This window comes from Plecotus auritus, assembly GCF_963455305.1.
Source record: "Plecotus auritus genome assembly, chromosome: 9".
NCBI lineage: Eukaryota > Metazoa > Chordata > Mammalia > Chiroptera > Vespertilionidae > Plecotus > Plecotus auritus.
Genome location: NC_137783.1, coordinates 43359540 through 43382196, shown reverse-complemented (window position 1 = coordinate 43382196; position 22657 = coordinate 43359540). Strand labels below are relative to the sequence as shown.

General features: G+C 42.3%; 2 protein-coding genes and 2 pseudogenes across 7 annotated transcripts in view; 2 read left to right on the top strand and 2 right to left on the bottom strand.

Annotated features, from left to right (window-relative positions):
• The window catches only part of DDX50 (DExD-box helicase 50), a 28041-nt gene extending 26575 nt beyond the window's left edge, over nt 1-1466 (bottom strand). For 2 of the 3 annotated variants that reach the window (XR_013961647.1, XM_080688000.1), the window contains exon 1: nt 1258-1466. Coding sequence is in view for 1 of the 3 variants with exons in the window: in XM_080688000.1 (XP_080544126.1) it covers nt 1258-1341 (84 nt within the window). In the remaining 2 variants the exon portion in view is untranslated. The remainder of the gene's footprint in view (nt 1-1257) is intronic. The other variant, XM_080688001.1, reaches the window with a different exon arrangement.
• A 2642-nt stretch (nt 1467-4108) lies between these two features.
• On the top strand, nt 4109-4585 carry LOC308257877 (large ribosomal subunit protein eL21-like; annotated as a pseudogene). The gene has a single exon. The product of its transcript is annotated as a large ribosomal subunit protein eL21-like (transcript).
• A 4352-nt stretch (nt 4586-8937) lies between these two features.
• STOX1 (storkhead box 1) overlaps nt 8938-22657 on the bottom strand; it is a gene marked incomplete at both ends in the record, with an annotated part of 45568 nt that continues 31848 nt past the window's right edge. Inside the window, 3 exons of one of the 2 annotated variants that reach the window (XM_080687998.1) lie at nt 8938-9322; nt 10941-13305; nt 15567-15719. In XM_080687998.1, coding sequence (XP_080544124.1) covers nt 9175-9322; nt 10941-13305; nt 15567-15719 — 2666 coding nt within the window. The remainder of the gene's footprint in view (nt 9323-10940; nt 13306-15566; nt 15720-22657) is intronic. The other variant, XM_080687999.1, reaches the window with a different exon arrangement.
• On the top strand, nt 13833-14889 carry LOC308257716 (large ribosomal subunit protein uL22-like; annotated as a pseudogene). The gene is made up of 2 exons: nt 13833-14080; nt 14551-14889. The product of its transcript is annotated as a large ribosomal subunit protein uL22-like (transcript).

The window sequence follows — 22657 nt, the reverse complement described above, 5'->3', positions numbered from 1 at the left end:
TACAAGGAAGTGCAATAATAAATGACAATCGAATGATAAAGGTAGCACTGGAACAAGACTTAAAAGGAGGGTAACATTATCTGTACACACTGGAGTGGTTAGAACATAACTAAACCTTAACAGATGGGTAGGATTTGATGGTAAAAAGAGAAACAAGTATTTCAGGAGGAGCCAAAATTAAAATCACTGCTAGATGATTCCACTTACATGAGGTATCAGGGGCTGAAGAGAGGAGGCAAAGGGGAGTTGGTGTCTAATGGGCACAGAGTTTCGGTTTAGAAGGATGAAAAAGTCCTGGAGATGAAGGGTGGTGATGGCTGAGGAACAATATGAATGTGCTTAATACTGCAAAACTGTGGTTTAAAATAGTTAAAATGGTAAACTTTATGTGTATATTTTAGTACAATTAAAAAAAGACTGCTTGGCTAGAATGGCAAGTTTACCTTGGTAATAATAAGGTCGGAAGATGATAAGGTTCTGCTCTCTGGGGCCATACAGAACACAGTCATTCTTTTGTCAAATGTCAGCCTTTTTCTCAGCTGTTTTCTCCAACTCTCATTCTTCGGAGGAGCTGGGCAGAAGGGTAGTCTCTACAATTCTGCAGGTTCCTTGAAAGGAGGAGCTTATTTAAACTCCTTGATGCCCAGAAGAGTCTGGCACAAATTAGGCTCAATAAGTACTTGTGAAATAAATGAAAATACTAACAGTAAAGGCTATTAATAATATCACCCACAGGATCTCCATCACAGCCAAATCCTGGCGACGTTGGCGGTGATACTTTTCCCTAAGCCTCTCAAGATTAGTTATGGAGGTTTGTAAACCTAAGGCCGCTCTCCCCAAGATTCCCGTACACAGTTCAGGGTGACGGAGAAGCAACACACATTCAAGGCAATCGGTTTTCTTAATCATTTTCTAAGACGGCCAACAAGAACCAAATGACAGGCCTGGCTGCTTAAGGAAGAAGAGGAAAGGGCAGATTCCGCGTCGATGGGAGCTTAAATCTGCCCATCTCGTAGGCGCCGATGGGAAGGACTCAAGAACCAAAGCCGAGTGCCCGGCCAAAGCCCAGTACCGCCCTTCTCCCGGTTGGGGGTGTGGAGGTGCGAATGGTCCTGGAGCGACCTCAGGGGAGCGAGGGCTGCGCGAGGAGAGGCCCTGGGATGCTATGACCCGGTTGTGACAGGCTATCAGGGACAGCTCCCCTCCCCGCCCAAGCCGGCGCAGCCCAAAAGGAGGCGCGGCCCATCTTCAGCGCACCTTTTGCCTCTCCTGGCTCTCGGTGTCCTCCAAGGGTGCCTCCAGCTCCATAATGTCTCCCCAGAGTAGTTTCCCAGGCATCATTGGTCGCCGCCGCCTCCCTCTGGGCACGGTGGCCACAACCACCTACCGCTAGCGACAGAGTGAAAGGAAGCGGGGGCAGGGCGGTCGCCGGACCAAAGCTATGCGTCACTTCCGGGACACGCACCGCACAGCGGGGGTGGGGGTGGAGGTTAAGTAATACCGGATACTCTTGGTTTAAACTCTTCCCATGCGTCTCAATCTGCAACCAATGACTGTGAGAAGTCTCGATTGGCCCACCCTCGTTCTAAAATGATTGGCTTCTAAGAGTAAAACCTAGCCAATCTGCATAAAGGACGCACGAGCTTATTAACATAAAAATGGTGGGGGATTTCCTCTCTCTACCCCTCCCCATCCCGAACATTCCTCCTCGGCACCCCGGAGACGCTACAGGGCTTCCCAGCATGCAGTGAGGGGACTAGGAAGCTCCTCGGCCGGGCCAGAGAGCTCCCCGCGCTCGGCGGGCTGGCGCGTGGACGGCCCGGTGCAGGGCTGACGGAGCGCCACGTGCCGCCCGCCATTCGCCCCGGAAGCTGCCGGCCTCGGCCCCGCCTATTGCGGGGTGAAACGTTAAAGTCCAAAGGCTTCGCGCGAGGCCTGCGGTCCGGCGTTGGTGGGAAGGGGCTCAGTGGGCTTTAAGTGAAGACCTGAACAGGACAGTGATCCCGCAAGTACTAAATCGTTGTCAGGAAGTTGGTCCTTGCCTCATTTTACGCCCTTCCCATATTCCGTATTTGAAAGAGGAAACTAGAAAGGGATATACCGTCTGGTCACACAATCAGTTGGTGGCAGTCACGACTAGAGAACTCATCTGAATGCGATCGCGACCAGTGCCTTTCGGCCACATCGACCTGAAAGCTTCGAGTTTCTTCGCAAAGCGTTTTGGGGAAGGTTGCTCTCATGAAACAGAATATGTAATAAGTAGGAAAATCCTGGAGAAACTTGGAAAGAAAACAAGCCTAAATGTCTGGCACATTATGTATTTGTAGTGAATAAAAGGATTTTTATATTACCGATGGGGATTAAAAGCCCTGAATTATATGCAACCTTATGCAAAACTGGAAGCCTTTTGATAATACAAAGGGTTAATTCCTTAGCATATACCTTGAGCCATTTCTTTCTCTTCAGGATCTCTTCACTCCAGCTACTCTTGAATGGAGAACAAGAACCCAAATTGAGATGGAGGTGCAGGAGCACTTCACAAACCACTTGGCACCCACCAGCCTTGTAACCTGAGCATCAAACTTCTGTTTTAGCAAATTGCTACCTACGTCATGGAGTTTGGGGATTGGTCCTGAGTAGCTGGAACCACAAATGTTAAATCTGTGGGAAAACGCATCTCTCCCTAAATTGTGAGAATGGCTGTGCATCTCTAAATCTGTGTTTTTTTCCTGAATCCTTTTATCCCACTCTCTCACCCCCACCCCCAATTCTACCATGGTAAAGTTCATAGCCCTACAACAGGGTATAATGTGCATAGGGACATGGAGTGGATGTGGTTAAGAATGTCACACATATAAAATTGGGGTAAAAGGAACCAATTAACATATGTTCTGGTTGAAGAGCAAACAGATGAAGTAAAGTTTTTAAAACCTCCTTAAGACAATTTTTGGCATTCATTTTTATGCCAAAGTTCACACAGCAGATCTGTAAAAGGAAAGGACTACTTATCCCTATGCAAGAGATACGTGTTTTTCAGAACGACCTTCTGTGGTTTAGATTAGAATACTCTACAAACCTTGCCTTTCCAAGCCCCAAACAAACCTTGCCTTTCCAAGCCCCAAATTCATTGAATCAAATATCTGACTGCTGTTTATGTCAGGTGGAAAATACAAATGTGTGCAAATTAAACAAAGTCATAAGTAACTTAACCAAGCTGTGGCTTAGTTGGAAAAAAAAAAATGGGGGGGGGGGTTTGGGGATACTACTACATATGTGTTCTCAATGAGTATCAACTAGGAAACTTGAGAATGAAGGAATGGAGAATTTTTTTTCATATTCCCTCCATAAATTTCAAGAGATTTATATCTGATGAAATTTGGAGGGGGGAGGAGTATGAAGGAATAGCATAATTAAAATGCACAAGTAATTAAAAATACAATCTTATTAGAACATCTTTATTTTCCAAATATCTTACCAGTCATTGATATTTCTTTCTTAAAATTTAAGAATTGGGGAGCCTCGTCTATTGCTGTGTTCCAAGGTTCTATAAAGATTTCCCTTGCCTTTGGCTTCAGCTCATAAAACTTTATGACCTTAAGATATAGACAAGATGACTATAAATTTGCCTCCCTCTGGTCATTCTAAAACTTACAGGGCTAGATTTTTACTCCATATTTAGAAAATAGGAGGTAAAAAGAGCCATCATTTTGCATCTGCATGTCAATTTTATGTAACGAGAAAAATTGAGCTATCATTTTTAAATGTTATGACATTGAAAATAGTTTAAGGGGCAGTTATAAATTGATCAAGAGACATTGGAGCCAGAGTATTGAGAGTACTAAGAAGTAAGGAGAAAATGAAAGAGGGAACAGGAGAGATGTTTCTGCCATTGCTAGCCACATGACCTTGGCCAACGCAACTCTAACACCTGTTCTTCGTTAGCAATGTGCAGACAAAAATGCCTTCCCTACTGATAGCACAGGGAATTTAGAAGCGTAAGATGATATAACAGTACTACATAGATGATGCTTACATTTATACCTCTAGCTTGAGGTTTTGACAGGTTTTGAAAGCATTGGCTGTAACCATCTTCCAGTAATTTGCCAAAATGACGAACACAAAGAGAAAGAGGAGAGGCACCCACTATATGTTCTCTAGGCCTTTTAGAAAACATGGAGTTGTTCCTTTGGTCACATGCATGCGGATCTACAAGGCAAGTGATGTAGTCATCAAGGGAATGGGCACAGTTCATAAAGGAATGCCCCATAAATGTTACCATGGCAACGCTGGAGAAGTCTACCATGTCACCCAGTATGCAGTGGGCATTGTTGTGAATAAACAAGGTAAGGGCAAGATCCTTGCCAGGAGAATTAATGTACGTATTGAGCCTATTAAGCACTCTAAGAGCCGAGATAGCTTCCTGAAATGTGTGAAGGAAAATGATTAGAAAAAGGAAGCCAAAGAAAACGGTTCCAGGGTTCAACTAAAGCTTCAGTCTGCTCCACCCAGAGAAGCACACTTTGTGAGAACCAATGGGGAAAAAGCTGAGCTGCTGGAATCTATTCCCTATGTATTCATGGCATGATACGTGTAAAAAACAATCAGAAAACCTCTGTACTGAGTCAAACAACCAACCAAACAACATTGGAGACAGCTTTGAACATATTTAGCACAGGTATACTTACGTATCTAACTCCTAATTATAACTAGTTGAAAATATTTTTAAATTTCTTTAACCTTTGGATAGAGGTCTCACTGTTTCTTTAGTCACCTACTATATACACATTTTAAATCAAGTGGAAGGGAGAAGTCACATCATTTATCCCAGAAGAGGGCACCATTCCCAAGAAATGGGAGCTGCTTCTGATAAAGAGGGAACCTTCAAAGGTTTCAAATGGGAAGATTCGTAGTCATGGGGATGTAAAGCACCGCATAGGGAATATAGTCAATAATATTCAAATAACTAGGTATGGTACCAGGTGGCTACTGGAAATATCAGGGGGAACACTCTGTAAAGTATATGATTGACCACTATGCTGTAAACCTTAAATGAATACAAAATAATATTGAATGTAAACTGTAATTGAAAAAATTAAAAAAGAAAATAGCGCCCTGCTGGGTGGCTCAGTTGGAACGTTGTCCTGTGCACTGAAAGGTCACCAGTTTGATTCCCAGTCAGGGCACACGCCCAGGTTGCAGGTTGGGTCCCCCCAGTCAGGGTGTGTAGAGAAGGCAACCAATCAATGTTTCACTCTCATCTCTCTCTCTCCCTTCCTCTCCCCCCTCCTCTCTCTTAAAATCAATAAAAACATATTAAAAACAAACAAAAACCTTCTTAGTCAAAAGCATAATACCTTCCCCAGGCATATCTAGATTTTGATTGACGATACTTTCTATAATCATTACCTAAATTGAATCTCTAATTGGAGGAACTCCAGACAACCTGGCAAAAACAGAGGGCCTGTATAGTAGGCCATGTATTTACCTATCAGACAAGTTTGGTGAGTATATAGAATTATACACACATCCTATCTAATAAATAGGGAATATGCTAATTGACCATCACTCCATCACAAAGATGGCTGCACCCACAGCTTAGGCCAAGTTCCCATAAGGAGCCTTAACGAGCAATCAGCAGGGACCTGAGGCTATGCCCTCTCCTACCCCCATGGGGCTTGACAGGGGACCTCAGGCCGAGTCCCCCACCCGGCAGGGCTTGACAGGCTACTTCAGGCTGCTCCCCCCGCCCCAGCGCCAGGCCAGGGGACCTCAGGCCGCACCCCCAACCGGCAGGGCTTGACAGGGACCTCAGGCTGCGCCCCCCACCTGGCAGAGCTTGACGGGACCTCAAGGTGCACTTCCCATCCTGGTGCTGGGCTAGGAGGCCTCAGGCTGCTCCCCCCGCCCCAGCACCAGGCCGGAGGACCTCAGGCTGCACCCCCCAACCGGCAGGGCTTGACAGGGGACCTCAGGTCATGCCACCCACCCAGCGGGACTTGACGGGGGACCTCTAGGTGCACCCCCAGTGCTGGGTCGGGGGAACTCAGACCGCGCCCCCGCCCAGCAGGGCTTGACAGGGGACCTGAGGCTGCGCCCCCTGCAGGGCGGGGCTTGACAGGGGGCCTCAGGCCATGCCCCCCACCCAGGGGGCTTGACAGGGGATCTCAGGCTGTGTCCCCCACCTGGCGTTGGTGGGAAGGGGCTCAGTGGGCTTTAAGTGAAGACCTGAACAGGACAGTGATCCCGCAAGTACTAAATCGTTGGGCAGGGCTTGACAGAGGACCTCAAGGCATGCTCCCCGCCCGGGTCTGGGCTGGGGGACCTCAGGCCACGCCCCCCATCCTGGCGCCGGGCCAGGGGACCTGAGGCTATAACCCCTGCCCAGCAGGGCTTGACAAGGGTGGGACTGGCTGGGTCTGGATCTATCCCAATGGGAGGGTGGCCGGCCAAGTCTGGGTTTCACGCAATTTTGAGGTGCATGTGGGTGGGCGGGGACTTGACTCTGGGTCTCTTGGTGATCCCCAGACTCTGACAGGAGGAAGGTTTTCATATACATGTTACTAATTTTCTTTCATCTCTGACACTTCTATTATAGAGAAAGGGCAAATAGCAATATTAAATTATTTCCTCTAATTAATCCCCTTTTAATGTGCACGAATTTTGTGCACCGGGTCAATAGTAGATTTATAACAACATTAGGTGCCTGCTGTTTTGGGCACTTTACATAGATTACCTTCAAATCTTACAACAAGCTGTAGCATAGGTATCATTACTATCTTCCTTTTACAGATGAGAAAACTAAATCAGAGAAGTTTGGTAACTTTCTCCATCACACGACTACCAAGAATTCCAACTGAGATTCAAACTTGTCTTTCTCCTAAGCTCATGTCATCATGCTGCCTCAAGAGACCAGTTTTCTCATTAGAGAATAGACTGCAATGGCCAAGACAAATTGAGAATTAAAATTTCCACATACAAAAATTAATATTGAGGAAAATGCAAGTCACTAGAGAATAATCTCCCAAAGAACTATTTAATAACACATATACCCATATTTAATATCTGTACTCATATGTTGTGTTTAATAGAAGGGAAGTTTATTGGTTTCATAATAGGCTCCATTTAATACATTTCAAATGTTATAATGCATCTAACACTAGTGGCAAATTTAGATGGCTTTCAATGATCCCTAGATGTGATTAGAGCACAAAAAGACTGGATTCCTCACTCTCAGAAACTTGTCCAGGTCCAAAACCAAAGAACAGAGTTGTTGGTGCTCCTTTTTCCAAGGATTGGCAGGGATAGATGCAGAAATGGAGAATTGAAAGCAATACTCAGGAATCTTACATGAGCCCTAGCTGGTTTGGCTCAGGGGATAGTGTGTCAGCCTGTGGACTGAAGGGTCCCAGGTTCGGTTCCAGTCAAGAGCACATGCTGGGTTGTGGGCTCAGTCCCCAGTAGGGGGCATGCAGGAGGCAGCCAATCAATGATTCTCTCTCATCATTTGATGTTTCTCACTCTCTCTCTCCCTTCCTCTCTGAAATAAACAAAAAAATATTTTTTTTAAAAAGGAATCTTAGAAGTTCAGTATTTTGCAGGATCCACACTGAATCTTTTTATTTACTTGAGACATATTTGACATATAACCCTCACTGAAGTGCAAAACCTTATTGTTGAAAGGAATCTTCAAAATAGTCTAGTTCAGCCATCCTGTTAAACTAAGTACTGGAAATACCTACGCAAGGTTATCAGTCAAGGGATCACCAAGCTTCTATAAGAATGCCCTAAAAATGGGAAATTCATTCACTTACAAAGCTGCCTATTTCATCTACAGATAGTCTTGACTAATAGATGTTCTTCATGTTGCGCTGAATCTTTCTCCCAACTTCCATTCACTGTTGCGAATTCCAAGCTATAAGAATCCCTAAAACAATGCCTCCTCACAAGGTTTTTCTACCCAGATTACCCTTCTTGATACTTTGTCCAGGATAGATTGGTTAGGGCCTATTGAAAACCAATAGTCAGGACTGAGTGGCCCACCCACTGTACAACAAAGTAGCGTATCTGATTTCCACTCCTCTCCACGGGGCCTAGAGGCAGTTCTCCACAGTGCTGAGCTTCATCTGGCCTTCACTGCTCCCAGGCCAGTGAGAGCTGGAAAGAGGCACTCTCCAATTATTCAGTTATCCGTGAGATCTAAGGCCTTGACCACCTTTAGAAACCTCTTAAAAGAAACATCCTCAACCATAAGTCAGCATTAGCATCTACATAAAACCTGTCTTGACTGCTCCACATCCCCCAAACTCAAGAGAACTGACCATTCCACTGCGTGGTCTGAAAAGGCCTTCCAGAAAAAATTCTGGCAAAGTTATGTAGGTCTTACGATGAGTGGAAATGGATCAAATGGTTTCTCTTCTCTAAATCTCTAATTCAGAACCTCCCCTTTTACTCATAAGTCATTTGTAACCATTCTGCTTCCCTTCTATCTCCATGCCATCTGAGAACATCCTGACTTCTCACTGCCATGCTATAGAGAGAGCCTCAAATGTGGGGAGGAAACAAGAGAAAGAGTAGAACCAGGTGCTTATTGCCACAGGTATTGTGGACATTGCCAGTCAGTCACAATGTGAAGCTATTTGTTCATATTCAAGCTAGTCACAGAGAAGGTCCTGGGCAGTAGGAATTCTTGTTGCAAAGTACCCAGCACTTTGGGTAAATTCTTTCAGATAACAATAAGACTTTAGTTGTAAACAAGGTATTTTTGCAACACTGAAACATTATATTCTGGATTTTTGTGATGAAATCAGGTGAGATCCACTTAACATAAGAACTTAATATTAGGTGTGGGTAGAGAAATGCAAACTGGGTAGTACGTTAGCATTCTCTGTATTTGAGAAACTAATGAAAATTCAAAGTAATTACATTTGGAAGAGGACAAAGGAGTCCATTTTTTTATTACAAACTATGTATGTCAAATAAATTCATAGTAAAATAAGCTTTAAAAAAGCTTTAAAATGTCTAAAAAGGAAAAAAGCCAGCAACTAGAACAAAATATGTAATGAGATTAGTAACATTTACGCTCAGTTTTAGAGAATTCTTATATACTCAGTTGATTAAAACATCCTATATGATGCTGTACATTTTTACAAAAAGTTTTCAAAAGAAAAATAAGAATTAAACATTGATGACTGGAGTTAGTTGTAGCAAGGGATTGGATGTAAGTGTTTGACTGCTTTTTGTGCCTTCAAAGTTCTGCAGAAAATTCTGTCTTCTTTTTAGACCATCCAGAATGATTGAATTATTAGATGCCAGACTCTGTGTCCTAAAAATATTAAAAATAGAATTATTACCTTCAAAATGGGTTGAATTTCGAATCAAAGCATGATACTGTCATTTGTTTCTTTGTAGCGGTGTAACATTTATCAAATAAGTTAACCTTTAAAAATCTAAAGTACTCTTTACATTTTAAATGCTTCACAAAAGCACCTCAATTATTTGACAGCTGCTTTCCGAGAAGTTCATATTTTCTGAATATCATCTGTTCTCAAATCCAATATCAAGTATATTCTGGTCAGAAATAAGTTTCTGAAAAACTATTCTATACAACTAAAGTAACCAATATCATCTTGTGTAATTTATTTTTTTGGAAGTCATAGGGAAGGGAAGAGCTAATTACAATAGTTTTCATATTGACAACGTTCCCTTCCTTGCAGCTGTAAGCTATGTTAGTTTCTTATCTAACACATCTGCCTTGCTTCAGCCACATTACTGTTTAGGCATTTGGCTTCCGACAGTCCCCATTTCCAACCTCCCCTGCTCTTCATCACATGTCCATTACATTAAGATATGTCTCAAAAATGTGTCCTCCAATAAGCCTCTCATATAGCATATCACTTTTTTAAAATATATTTTTATTTCTTTCAGAGAGGAAGGGAGAGAAAGAGAGAGATAGAAACATCAATAATGAGAGAGAATCATCGATCATCTGCCTCCTGCATGGCCCACACCAGGGATGGAGCCTGTAACCTAGGCATATGCCCTGACCGGGAATCGAACTGTGATCTCCTGGTTCATAAGTCAATGCTCAACCACTGAGCTATACTTGCCAGGCCAGCACATTAATTCCATACCTCTTTGGCAGTTATGAAGAGTTTATGCTTTGTTCTTGAATTCAATCTGTCTGTTTATTGTTTGTTAGTCTCAACTAAGTTAAATTGTAAGCTTCCTATAGGTAGCAACAATATCTTGTTGATCTCTGTCCCCCCAATCCTTATAACATTATGGCACATAGTTGATGTTCAAATGCTATCTTCCCTCCCTTTTTCTCTTCATGTCTTTAAGAATTATAAGTGTTTTTTTTAAATCATAAGCAATTTTTACGAAATTAAATTTCTGCTTGGCCACTGGGATCCTCAGTGGTTGAGCATCAACCCACGAACCAGGAGGTCATGGTTCAATTCCCATTCAGGGCACATGCCTGGGTTGTGGGCTTGATCCTGGTGTGAGGCATGCAGGAGGTGGCCAGCGGATGATTCTCTCTCGTCACTGATGTTTCCGTCTCTCTCTCCCTCTCCCTTCCTCTCTGAAATCAATAAAAATAAAAAATTCCGCTTTCACCCTTTCCAAGTAAAATGTTTACTGTAATGTTTGAGTCTGTGTATTGTTTCTAAATCTTTTATAGAGTCCATCAACACTTCAGATTTAATTATCTCCTACTTGTTATTAAACACTTTTTAATGGCTTCAAAAAATAAATAATATATTCTATTACATAACAGATTGCATTGTAACTTTATATAATTATTTTCAGTAAAATAAAGGCTGGCAGAAGAATATCATTATAAAAAGATTACTCACGGGTTGCCCACTAGGTAACTCAATATATCCTTAATTTTAATAAATCCTGTGAGATAGTTGCTAATCACTTTTATGTGCACTTACCGTGGAGAATCTATTCCACTATCTCCTGCCATGCTATGATTTTCCGTTCCTTCCAAGTGACTGTGTTCATGCTGGATATCCTGAGCCATCACTGGCATATGTGTAGTGTTGAAAAGTTCTAACTTTTGTGTGAGCTGTTTTCTCATTTCCTGATTCTGAGCACTCTGAGACCAGCAAGCTGCTTTCTTTCCTGTGTCACCAACGCAGTCTTGTGGGGTTTCGGCCTCAGAGCTGGCTTTCCTTGAGCTGTAGTAATCAAATATACTTCTCTCAGCAGATGCTGAGGCCTGTACACATTCAGCAACACTGGGATCCTCTTCATGGTTACATCCGGATTGGGTCCCTGAATTGAGGCCACAGCTTTCAGCAGAGAGATTAGGTTTTTGGCTTTCACCTGGGTTGGTGAGCAACGCAGGCTTGCAGCATTCATTTCCTTGAAGCACCGGAGGCTCAAACCTCTGTATTTTGCTGTTGTACTCAGTCAGAGATCTCTCAGTTACCTTTTGTTTTCCTAAATGATTCCATTGGCTTCCCCCAGAAGAGGAATACTGAATGTGGCCAGGCAGCATTTGACACAAATCATCATTCTCGGAAAAGTCCTCCTCATCTAAATATAATGAACTGCAGGCACCGTCATCATCTTCTACTTTATTTTGATACAAGGCTTGGTCATCGTCAGAAAGCACCTCATTTTCTAGACTCACCGTCTCTGCTTCCTGCACAAATGCCTTTCTCATTAGTGTTTCCTCTGAGTCTCTGTCTTGTCGCTCAGGTTGACTCAAATGGTCCACACCAAGTGGATAATCCAAAAGACCAAGATTTTGGAATTGGTGTGTTGTTTTATCAACTAATCTACAAGCAGAAGATGCCTGGTCTAAAGAGGAGGAACCCGGTGATGGAAGGACATTCTGTGTGTCTTTTGTCTCCCCTAACATGTCAGAGTGAGAATAACGTTCCCGCAAGTCTTCAGGGATTACTTTGTTTTCTCTACCATACACATCATATGTCAACATGCTTTCCCTAAAGGAACAGCGTTGACTATCCTTTTGCAAAACACTACAATGGGAGTAATTTAAGAGGTGATCTCTAAAATCATCACTGACAGGCTTGACAGTAGAGTTACTCATATGAATAGACTCTGCCCTCAGTTTATCATTACATTGTTCAGCACATGGCTGTTTGGCCTCCCTGACAAGGATTCGTGAGGAATCTAAAGACCTTGACCTTTGGAAAGGCTTGCCCTTTGGTCTACTCTGGCTGGGTCTCAAATCATTGGTCTTCTGGTGGTTGTGCCCTTTGGTTATTGGGCTCCTTCGGTGAGACAAACCCTGGAAAGGATTACTGATTCGCTTTTTGTAAATCATATGAGACCCTAGCTCTGATGGGTTCTCATCAAGTGGGTTCTGAACTACTGCTTCATTTGGGCTTTTCATTCTGGGGGTGGGCTGTGTGGCAGGGAGCTTGGGGTGTTTCTCCAGTCGAATGCTTCCTGGCTGAGGCTCACTTCCCCGACTCCTGGCTTTGTGTCTATCCCTATGAGAATGGCCCCGCCTTCGAGGCTTTGCAGACCGGCCCTGCCTTTTCTTAACTCCCTCTCTTGAAGGGTATTTATGCCCAACTGTCAGCATATCAGTGGAAGTGCCCTGGCTATTATATTTTTTCTGTTCTTCGTATTTTTGCATTAGGATGGTATGTTTGATTAAGTTGTCAACAGTCAGAACGGGATTAATGCGTTTGATGATCTCATGTTCAATGTCTCGAGGGATATTGTCCAAGTTATCTTCATCTCGGACAGGCCATTCTTCTGGTGGGAACTGGGCAGAGAAACTGCTGTGCTCTGTTCTGGACTTCTCCTTTCTGGACATACCACGCCAGAAGAGGCTAAAGCCAAACTTCTTGCCTTTGTCTCTGTCTCTTGTGCATGGTAAAGGCTTGGTGCTCTCAGAGAGATGATTCTCTTCAAACACTGAAACTGCTCGATTCTGTACCAAAGATTTGGATTCCCCAAGACCTTTCTGGCCTTTTCTAGTCACTTCTGCAGCAGCTGGTGGTTCCTGTGGATCCTGAGTGCACACATCAGGGAAACACTGGCAAGACGGACAATGGGAAACAGGGGCAGCGTTTTCTTTGGCTAACTCTGCAAACTCTGCACAGCTCTCCACGCTCACCAGGTACGTGATGCAAGCAGGTATCTTGTGACTTTCATCTGATCGGACTCTCTTATTTTCTTGGGGGTTTGTATTTGTGATGAAGTAAGTCTGAGGAGTAACTATGAAGTATCCTTCTCCAGTGTGATAAATCTTCCTTTCTTTAATCAGAGTTCCCAGAGTGGTATAGAGAATATCTTGAGATGGAATTGCAATGCCTAAAACAAAAGCATTTTACACTGGTAAATTCTGAATAAGAAACATTTTAATGAGTGAAATCAGTCACACAGAAATGACAATACAGTTGCTTGATGAGCCTAGAGCTAACTATAACACAATTGATATATGTAATTAAAATGCCAAAGAAACATTAACAGTCATCATAATTTAACTGAATAACAGGAATATAATTGGTCCACACAAAGACATATGGCTAGGCTAATAGTTAAGTAGAGGAAAATAATCTGAGTTCACTAAACTACAAACACTAAGTTATACAATCCCATTACAAATTTAAATTTTGCCTAAGGAAAGTATTCTTAAGAACAAACATAGGAGTTTTTTAAAACAGTCTCATTGCTTACATCTTAAGAAGCTAAAGAGAAAATGAAATCCAGTTTGTGCTTGAGTGAGGGCAAACTACCTAAAATCTGGATTATGGTGGTTTTTCAAACTGGGAAGGTGATACTTTTAAAAGGAATTTCCCTTTCAAAATAGCAGGGTTTAAAATTATGTTGTGAAAACAATGTTCAAAAGTGTAACCCTGGAAGGCACTTCCCAAAAGCGGTCAGAGGTGATCGCTATTCACTTAGAAAACCCCACAAAGCCATGCAAATCAAGAGGTTCCAATCTTCGTGTTCACTTTAAGAACATTTGTGAAACTGCCCAGGTCGTCACGGGTATGCATATCCAAAAAGCCAGTAAGTATCTTTAGGATGTAATTTTAAAATATATATGTTTTAGCCGAAACCAGTTTGGCTCAGTGGATAGAGCGTCAGCCTGTGGACTGAAAGGTCCCAGGTTCGATTCCGGTCAAGGGCACGTACCTTGGTTGCGGGCACATCCCAGGTGGGAGGTGTGCAGGAGGCAGCTGATCGATGTTTCTCTCTCATCGATGTTTCTCTCTATCCCTCTCCCTTCCTCTCTGTAAAAAATCAATAAAATATATTTAAAAAAAAAAAGAAAGCTGATTAAAAAAAATAAAATATATATGTTTTAAAAAATAAGTTTCAGAGAGAGGAAGGGAGAGGGAGAGAGAGATAGAAACATCAAGGATGAGAGAGAATTATTGATCAGCCACCCCTGTATGCCCCCCACGGAGGATCGAGCCCGCAATATGGTCATGTGCCCTGACCAGGAATCAAACCCATGACCTCTAGGTTCATGGGTTGACACTCAACCACTGAGCCACACCAGCCAGGCAGAATGTCACTTTCAATGTGTGCCATTCTACAATGGTGGAGTGCCCAAGCCAAACAGTGGGGCTGGACACATGGTCAATGGCCTAAAAAGAGTGCTGAATGTTTGCTGCACATGCTTACAAATGCAGAGAGTGATGCTGGACTTAAGGATGTAGATGTAGACTCTCTGGTCATTGCGCACATCCAGGTGAACAAAGCTCCCAAGATGCAGAGTAGAACTGAACAAAGCTCATGGGAGGATTCACCCCCTCATGAGCTCTCCCTGCCACCTGGAGATGACCCTACTGAAAAGGAGCAGGTTGTTCCTAAGCCAGAGGAGGAATTTGCACGAAGAAAAAGATATCCCAGAAGAAACTGAAGGAACAAAAACTTATGGCCTAGGAGTAAATTCAGCATAAAATAAATACTAACACATAAAAAGTGTAACACTGGAAGAAAATACATTAATATGTTAACCTTGGTTTCTTTTGGGTGGCCATACTATAAGTGGTTACTTTTCTATATTAACCACATTTTTCTACAATATGCATGTTCATTTTAGAATGAGAAAAATAAAAAATACTCCTGTACATTTACACACTGGGATATGAAAAAAATGAGATCAATATATGCCAATACAGAAAGATCTCCAAAATATGTAAGTTTTTTAAAAAGTGCAGAAAGAATGTATAGAATGATCCAATTTATGTTATTAAAAAAAGATACATATACTCAAATATAACTTACGAAAGTATACATAAAAAACTATAGACAATAGAAATTATCACCTCTGGGAAGTGGCAATGGAAGGACAGGAGGTGTGGGGTGGGGGGAGAAGATGAACTTTTCCTTTGAAGAGTCTGATTTATTTATTGCCATAAGTATTGTTTTTTAAAAAGTTAATTGGAATATAAAAGAAATACTCTTATCAAAGGCCTTTTCCTGGCAAGGCTCTAATATAAGGTTCTATAATAGAAAAAACTTTGGATATCATCCAGCTCATTTGTGTTTAAGATTATTTGTAAATAGAACCATCAAACACATGCAAAGAACTAACAGACAAAAACTTGTTACCCTACCTGGGTAATGTTTCATCAAATGCTCCAACAGTGAGTCCTGTGTTACTACAATCTCAGCAGCATTCATGTCAGATATAGCACAGCAAAGAACTTCAGCCAAAGGTATAAACTGTGATTGGGCTATTGGATTCATTTGCACTGGAAAGACATCACCTAAATTAGAGATTTAAAAAAAAAAAAAAAAAAGGAAAGGTGATAAATTTGATAGAGTGTAAACTATTTGAAATTAGTGAATCAAGCACATTTATAAAGACTGAATAGCAGGTAGAATTGCTATTATTTCATCAGTCCTTACTCGGAATCTGTTAACATGACATGCACAAGAATAGAAACTGTAGAAGAAAAGGGTTTACATTATAGTCCCTACTTTTAAGAAGTTTGTAGTATTTTTCAGTCCAAGAAAGAGTAAGAATATGAAAGTCACAGAGTGCTATCATAGTTTAGGTCAGACAATGCTTATATGACAATTGTATTTCAAAGCATTTTTCATATTTTAAAATATACAAAGCCATAGAAAGCTCAAGTAATTGTCCCAAGGCCTAAAAGCAAGTACAGTAGCAGGAATAGGTCTTCTGACACCTAATTCAGTATTTTCATCATTCCACACTTTCCTGATTGGAATGATTAAGAAAATTTGAACTCTTTGCTGCATCTACTGTGAGGATGAAGACCATTTTCAGCAATCAGATTGTTGACATTCCAGAAAATGTTGACATCACTCTGAAGGGACACACAATTACTATGAAGAGCCCCAGAGGCACCCTGCAGGGGGGACTTCAATCACATCAATGTAGAGCTCAATCTCCTTAGAAAGAAAAACAAGAGGCTCCAGGTTGACAAATGGTGAACTGGCCATCATTTGCACAATCTGCAGTCATGATCAAGGGCTTGATACTGGGTTTCCATTATAAGATGAGGTCTGTGTACGCTCACTTTTGCTGTACGGGGCTGTCTTGTGCATTATAGGATGTTTAGTAGTGCCCTTGGCCTCCACCTACTGTATCTCTCACATTTGCAGCAACCAAAAATGTCTCCATTGCCAAATGTCCAGGGGATAAAAGGCACAGGTAGAAGAACTAGCTTAGAAATTATGAAGATTTTACTTCATCTGAGACTTAAGGAACCAACGGAGGGTAGCAGAAGCCCAGAGATATACTGAGGCAGAGAAAGAATAACATCAGCATCGCAAGTTATCTGATCTCTGTAAAGTCAGAGAGAGAATGGGTAGGAATGGGAATGACGAGATGAAAGGTAGAAAGGGAGGTTTGAGGAGCAATTCTTGGAGAATATTAGAAAATTAAAAAACCAATATGAAGATTATGAAGGAGCCCTGAGTCTCCAGGTGATTTTAGTGTGGTTTCTGGCAGATGAAGCGGCAAGAAAGGAAGAGAGGCAGAGAGGCCAGCAGTGCTTCTAAAACTTGAATGTGCAGCTGGCAATCATCAGGGGACTGTGCTAATGTGCAGATTCTGATTCGGAAGGTCTGGAGAGGAACCTGTGATTCTGCATTTCCAACAACCTCCCAGGTGATGTCCACTCTTTGGAGCAGCAGGGTTGGGGTGCTAACGACAGCAATGTTAAAGTAGCTAACCATTCACCAAAAAAACATGGCCTATATGGGAGTCAAGTATAGCCAGAAGAGAGCCTAAGAACTGAGAAACTTAGCCAGACATTTCCTGCAGTGACAGTTTAGAACAGGGGTGGGCAAACTTTTTGACTCGAGGGCCACAATGGGTTCTTAAACTGGACCGGAGGGCCGGAACAAAAGCATGGATGGAGTGTTTGTGTGAACTAATATAAATTCAAAGTAAAGGAGCAGAGGGGAGAGCAAGAGAACCCTCCGCTCTTTCGGCTCCGCGGGCCGGATAGAACAGCCGAACGGGCCGGATCCGGCCCGTGGGCTGTAGTTTGCCCACAGCTGGTTTAGAAGCTGCTACACTGCAGGGTTTGTTGAGGGGAAGGTGGTGAGGACTGGCGTGGTGGGAAGGGTTGCAGCCAAAGCTGGTGAGAGAACCATCTATAATCTATAATAATAAAAGCATAATATGCTAATTAGACCAGACGTCCTTCAGGATGACCTTCCGGACAAAGCCGGGGCTGCGAGGGAAGCCCGGGTCCCCAGCGCCTGCCAGCGTCCAGAGGGAAGCCGGTGCCCGCGGCTGGGGAAAGGCAGGCCTACTCTAGCACGAATTTCAAATTTCGTGCATCCGGCCTCTAGTAATAAGATAAAGGACTTGCTTAGGGAAACTGATAAGCTGTGTGCAGTTATCCCTCACACTGGTCTGTTTTCTTGTTTGCTTATGCTTCTCTATCTGGCAGGCTGGGCCTCAGGTCACAACACAAGATAGAACTGCGGCAGCCGAGGGAAGGCTCCCCTCTAGGTGTGCTTGTGGCTATCCCACTGGATTCTGAGAGGCTAGAATGAGTGGCTAATCAATTAATTAGCATTTCAAAGGGCAGTGAGGAGAGATGGTGCTCTCTGAGGCAAGGGTAATAAACCTCTCTCCTTAACTTCATTTCCTCTCTGCCTTTCTTTTTTCCCTCCGGGTCAGAGATTTTACTCTCTTCTCTTTCACATCCCTCCTCAACCAGACAAAACACAAAATTAAAGTATCATTTCAAATATTTGTATACTTTCACATAACTATGTGCTATTTTAAATAAGTGACTTTAAACTTTTATATATCTCTCTTCCTCATCTCCCAAAACTCTGTGACTTTTTTTTTCTTGTATGTGATTTAAAATTGATTACCTGCCTCCACTCCATGTGGACCAGAAGTCCTTAATTCAAAGAAGAGGGGGTGTCCACGTAAGCCCTATCCCAGTGGTCGGCAAACTCATTAGTCAACAGAGCCAAATATCAACAGTACAACGATTGAAATTTCTTTTGAGAGCCACATTTTTTAAACTTAAACTTCTTCTAACGCCACTTCTTCAAAATAGACTCGCCCAGGCCGTGGTATTTTGTGGAAGAGCCACACTCAAGGGGCCAAAGAGCCGCATGTGGCTCGCGAGCCGCAGTTTGACGACCACTGCCCTATCCGGTTTGGCTCAGTGGAGAGTGTTGGCCTGCGGACTGAAGGGTCCCAGGTTCCATTCCAGTCAAGGGCACATGCTCAAGTTGCTGGCTCGGTCCCCAGTGGGGGGTGTGCAGGATGCAGCCAATCAATGGTTCCCTCTCATCAGTGATGTTTTTATCTTTCTCCCTCTCCCTTCCTCTCTGAAATCAATAAAAATATTTTTTTTTAAAAAAAGAAACATTCAAACCTGTGAAGAATTTTTATTTTTTAAGAATTTTTGAGCCCTAACTGGTTTGGCTCAGTGGATAGAGCATCGGCCTGAGGACTGAAAGGTCCCAGGTTTGATTCCGGTCAAGGGCATGTACCTTGGTTGCGGGCACATCCCCAGAAGGAGGTGTGCAGGAGGTAGCTGATTGATGTTTCTCTCTCATCGATGTTTCTAACTCTCTATCCCTCTCCCTTCCTCTCTGTAAAAAAAATCAATAAAATATATTTTAAAATTTTTTTTGAGAGTTTGAGCCAAACTGTCAACAATTGTAGGGAAGCAAAATCTCAACCAATTGAGACAGTGCTCCAGAGAATGGCAGTTTTGTGGCTTATTTTATACATTAAAAAGAGATGATACAAGAGGGTTACATGGAATCCACGGGTGATAGATTAGGGAGGTGGGAGAAAGCAAGCGGGGAGAGGGTAACCTCAAGGCTTGGGTGAAAAGTCAATTGATAGACACATGTATCTTTTAATAGGTGGGTACAGTATAGTTAACAGTCAAAATTAACATGATAAAACAATGAGAGTATGTTTTGCATTGGTTGTGCCCTGAGGGATCTGGAAAAAGGGGAGTTACCCTGACTGCTTTTAGTTAAAAAGTTTTAATTTCAGCCCAGCCGGTGTGACTCAGTGGTTGAGCATCAACCTTTCAACCAGAAGATCATGGTTCAATTCCCGCTTCCATTCCTAGTTAGGGCACATGCCCCAGTTGTGGGTTGTGGGCTCGTTCCCCAATAGGGGGGTGTGCAGGAGGCAGCCCACTGATGATTCTCATCATTGATGTTTCTTTTTGTTGTTGTTATTAATCCTCACCTGTGAATATTTTTTCCATTGATTTCTAGAGAGAGTAGGGGGAGGGGAAAGAGAGATGCAAGAAAGGGGGTTAAGGAGGAGAGAGAGACACATCGATTGGTTACCTCCTGCATTTGTCCCGATCAGAGCTGGGAAATCTGCTACTGAGGTACGGTCAGGGTTGACTGGGAATCGAACTGTGATGTATTCATAATTCCTACTGGTTTGGGGAATGTGTATTTTATTTTTAAAATTTTATGTTTTAATATATTTTTAATTATAGTTGACATTCAATATTAGTGTCAGGTGTACAACATAGGAATTCAACATTTATATACCTTAGGAAGTGATCACCGCAAGAGGTAACAAATCTACTACCAACTAGAAAGACGACCTATCTTTTTTTCTTTAAAATTAATACAACCATAAATCAGCTGCATTTTAGAGAACATGCTAAATCACATTTAACCTCTGCTTTGGAGCTCCTTTCCAGACAAAGCTTAGCAGTTTCTCAGTACATTTCCTTCACCGTTGTTGCTAAGATACGTCTGCAGGTGCATAAATCATCAAGAGTTTCGTATGCAGGAAAGCAGAGTGACATGGGAACATCTGTGACGGATGCAGGAATCATTTTCAAGCTACAGCCACAGTTTGCTCTGGTTACTTTTGCATTTCTTGAGTTTTGGGGATACAATAACTAAAATGCAAAAATAACTTTCTGTGTAGAAGATCCCACTTACAGATTTCACAATAAGAGAAGGCTAGCCCTTCGGCTTTATCCTCAACTGCTATTGAAGAGCATCCTTAAGTCCAGCCTGCTGCTGACCTCTGACCCTGGAGAAGGAGCAGGGATCAGAAGGCTAGGAGAGGCTGTGGAGCAGAGTAAACAGTTCACAACAATGCTCTATGTTTACACAGCCTTGTGTTCTTGGGTGCCAGGAGAATGGGAAAGTGTTTAGGCTGAAAGACTGGTTTCACAAAAACTGTCAACAAAGCAGAACCACACAGATTTGTGCCTGCTACATTTAATGCCACTTTTTGTGCAAAGAACATTTTTAACTTACTGATATCTTGCTGCTCTTCCCAGGGAGAATTAACCAAATAGCTGGTATATAAATTTTTTTTACATTTGTGATAAAGCAAGTTATGAGTTTTAAAACAATTACTTTTTATAAGTCTACTTTTGGGGGGGAAATAGTGGAAGGCAAATTAAATGTATGCAGCACACGGGTGCCCAATCAGCAAATAGAGAACTCAACTATCAAAATTCATGACATCCACGATGTGCCTGGCCTGGAATCGAACCCGCCACCTTTTATTTTTTATTTTTATTTTTTTCAAATTTTTATTAAGGTATTATATGTGTACATATCTTATCATTGCCCCCGACCCCCACCCCACTCCCATATATGCCCTCACCCCCCAATGTTTTGCATCCGTTGGTTACTCTTATATACATGCATATAAGTCCTTCAGTTGATCTCTTATTTCCCCCACCTCTCCCTAACCTTACCACTGTAATTTGACAGTCTGTTTGATGCTTTACTGCCTCTGTAACTATCTTTTTTTTCATCAGTTTATAATGTTTTTCATTATCCCCAAAAAACCCGCCACCTTTTAGTGTATGGAACAACATTCCAACCAACTGAGCCATAAATATAAGTTTATCTTACATTTTAAAGCACCTAAACAAATTCTAAAAGGGCCTCCTCATGGAAACTAAATTCTGACATTTTTAACTTGGGGTGCCTGCATTTGATTTTAAGGTCCATAAGAGGCTGTGCTACCAAACATGCGGAACAAAGTGTTCTTTGGAAATTTGGAAAGTATTCCCATCAGAACTTTTTTGAGTCATACTAAAACATGAATTTGCCATCAAACTAAATTCTAGGCAAAACTAATCCTAACATTGCTTGTTTCATATTCAAAACACAAAATTTTCTCTAGGATAAAAAAGTTTAGTCCCATACAAATGTGTGTGTGAACTCTTTGCTAGGCAGTCAGCCAGAAATTCATGCATTATTGACCTTCAAACAGTTAAACTGAGCCACTCAAACTGCTAATTACCCGGCACGTGAAATCTGAGACCATCTTTTTGGGCGCCTGTATTGAATCACACTGTGGGAAAGGTATCTTGTACGTGCATTAGAGATGACAATAGAGCAAGAATAAAACAGCCTGCAATACACCCAAGTTTAATAAAAAAAGGATGCTTTGTTCTAAGTAATCCAAGAAGCTTCCCTGATTTTAAACTGTACTTTTATCCAGTACAGAATTTCCAAATTTCTTTAACATTAAAATTAATCCTGACCTTTTAAAAATGAAAGTATTTTGTAACAACGTGCATCTCATCAGAGATAAGATGCTGTGCAAAAATTTCCATGGCTTTGAACAGATTCAGAAAATCAAACGAAATGGGAACACAAGACGATGAACGGCTTCAGGTCAGCAAAAAGCAAGCCCCTCTCCATAGCGCCCTTTTCTTTCAGTAACATAAAAGAATGCAAACACTTTACTCCACGTTTAGAAACAAAAGAGCAACAAGACTCAGAAACTGGCTGTAGTCTAAGGGTAGACAGTTTATCTACCAGGGTGGCTGAGATTCTTTCTCAAGCGCGGAGATGTTTATTTTGGACTCCCAGACAAATGGCTTCCCTTCTGGGAAATGCCCTCTCTTGAAAAGCTCAAGGCTTCCCTCAGAAGGCTGGGCTGTTCAACAGCCAGGAGTTCATAATGCTATCTTCTTTAATAACCACACTTCAGCCTCTCAGGATTAGTACATTAGCATTCCTTTCAAGTGACCCATCCACTAATATCCACCTTCAATGGAGTTGCAAAGGACTCGGGCCACTTATGACTGGAGACTCTATGCGACTTGGTTGTCAGGATAGACACAGAGGCGGCCCTACTTCAGGCAGCCCCTTGAGCCTCTAGCAGCCTTTCCCCACTACCACTACCCCTCACTTTGGGTAGAGATACAGGGACTCCAGACTGGGAGGGAAGGGTGTG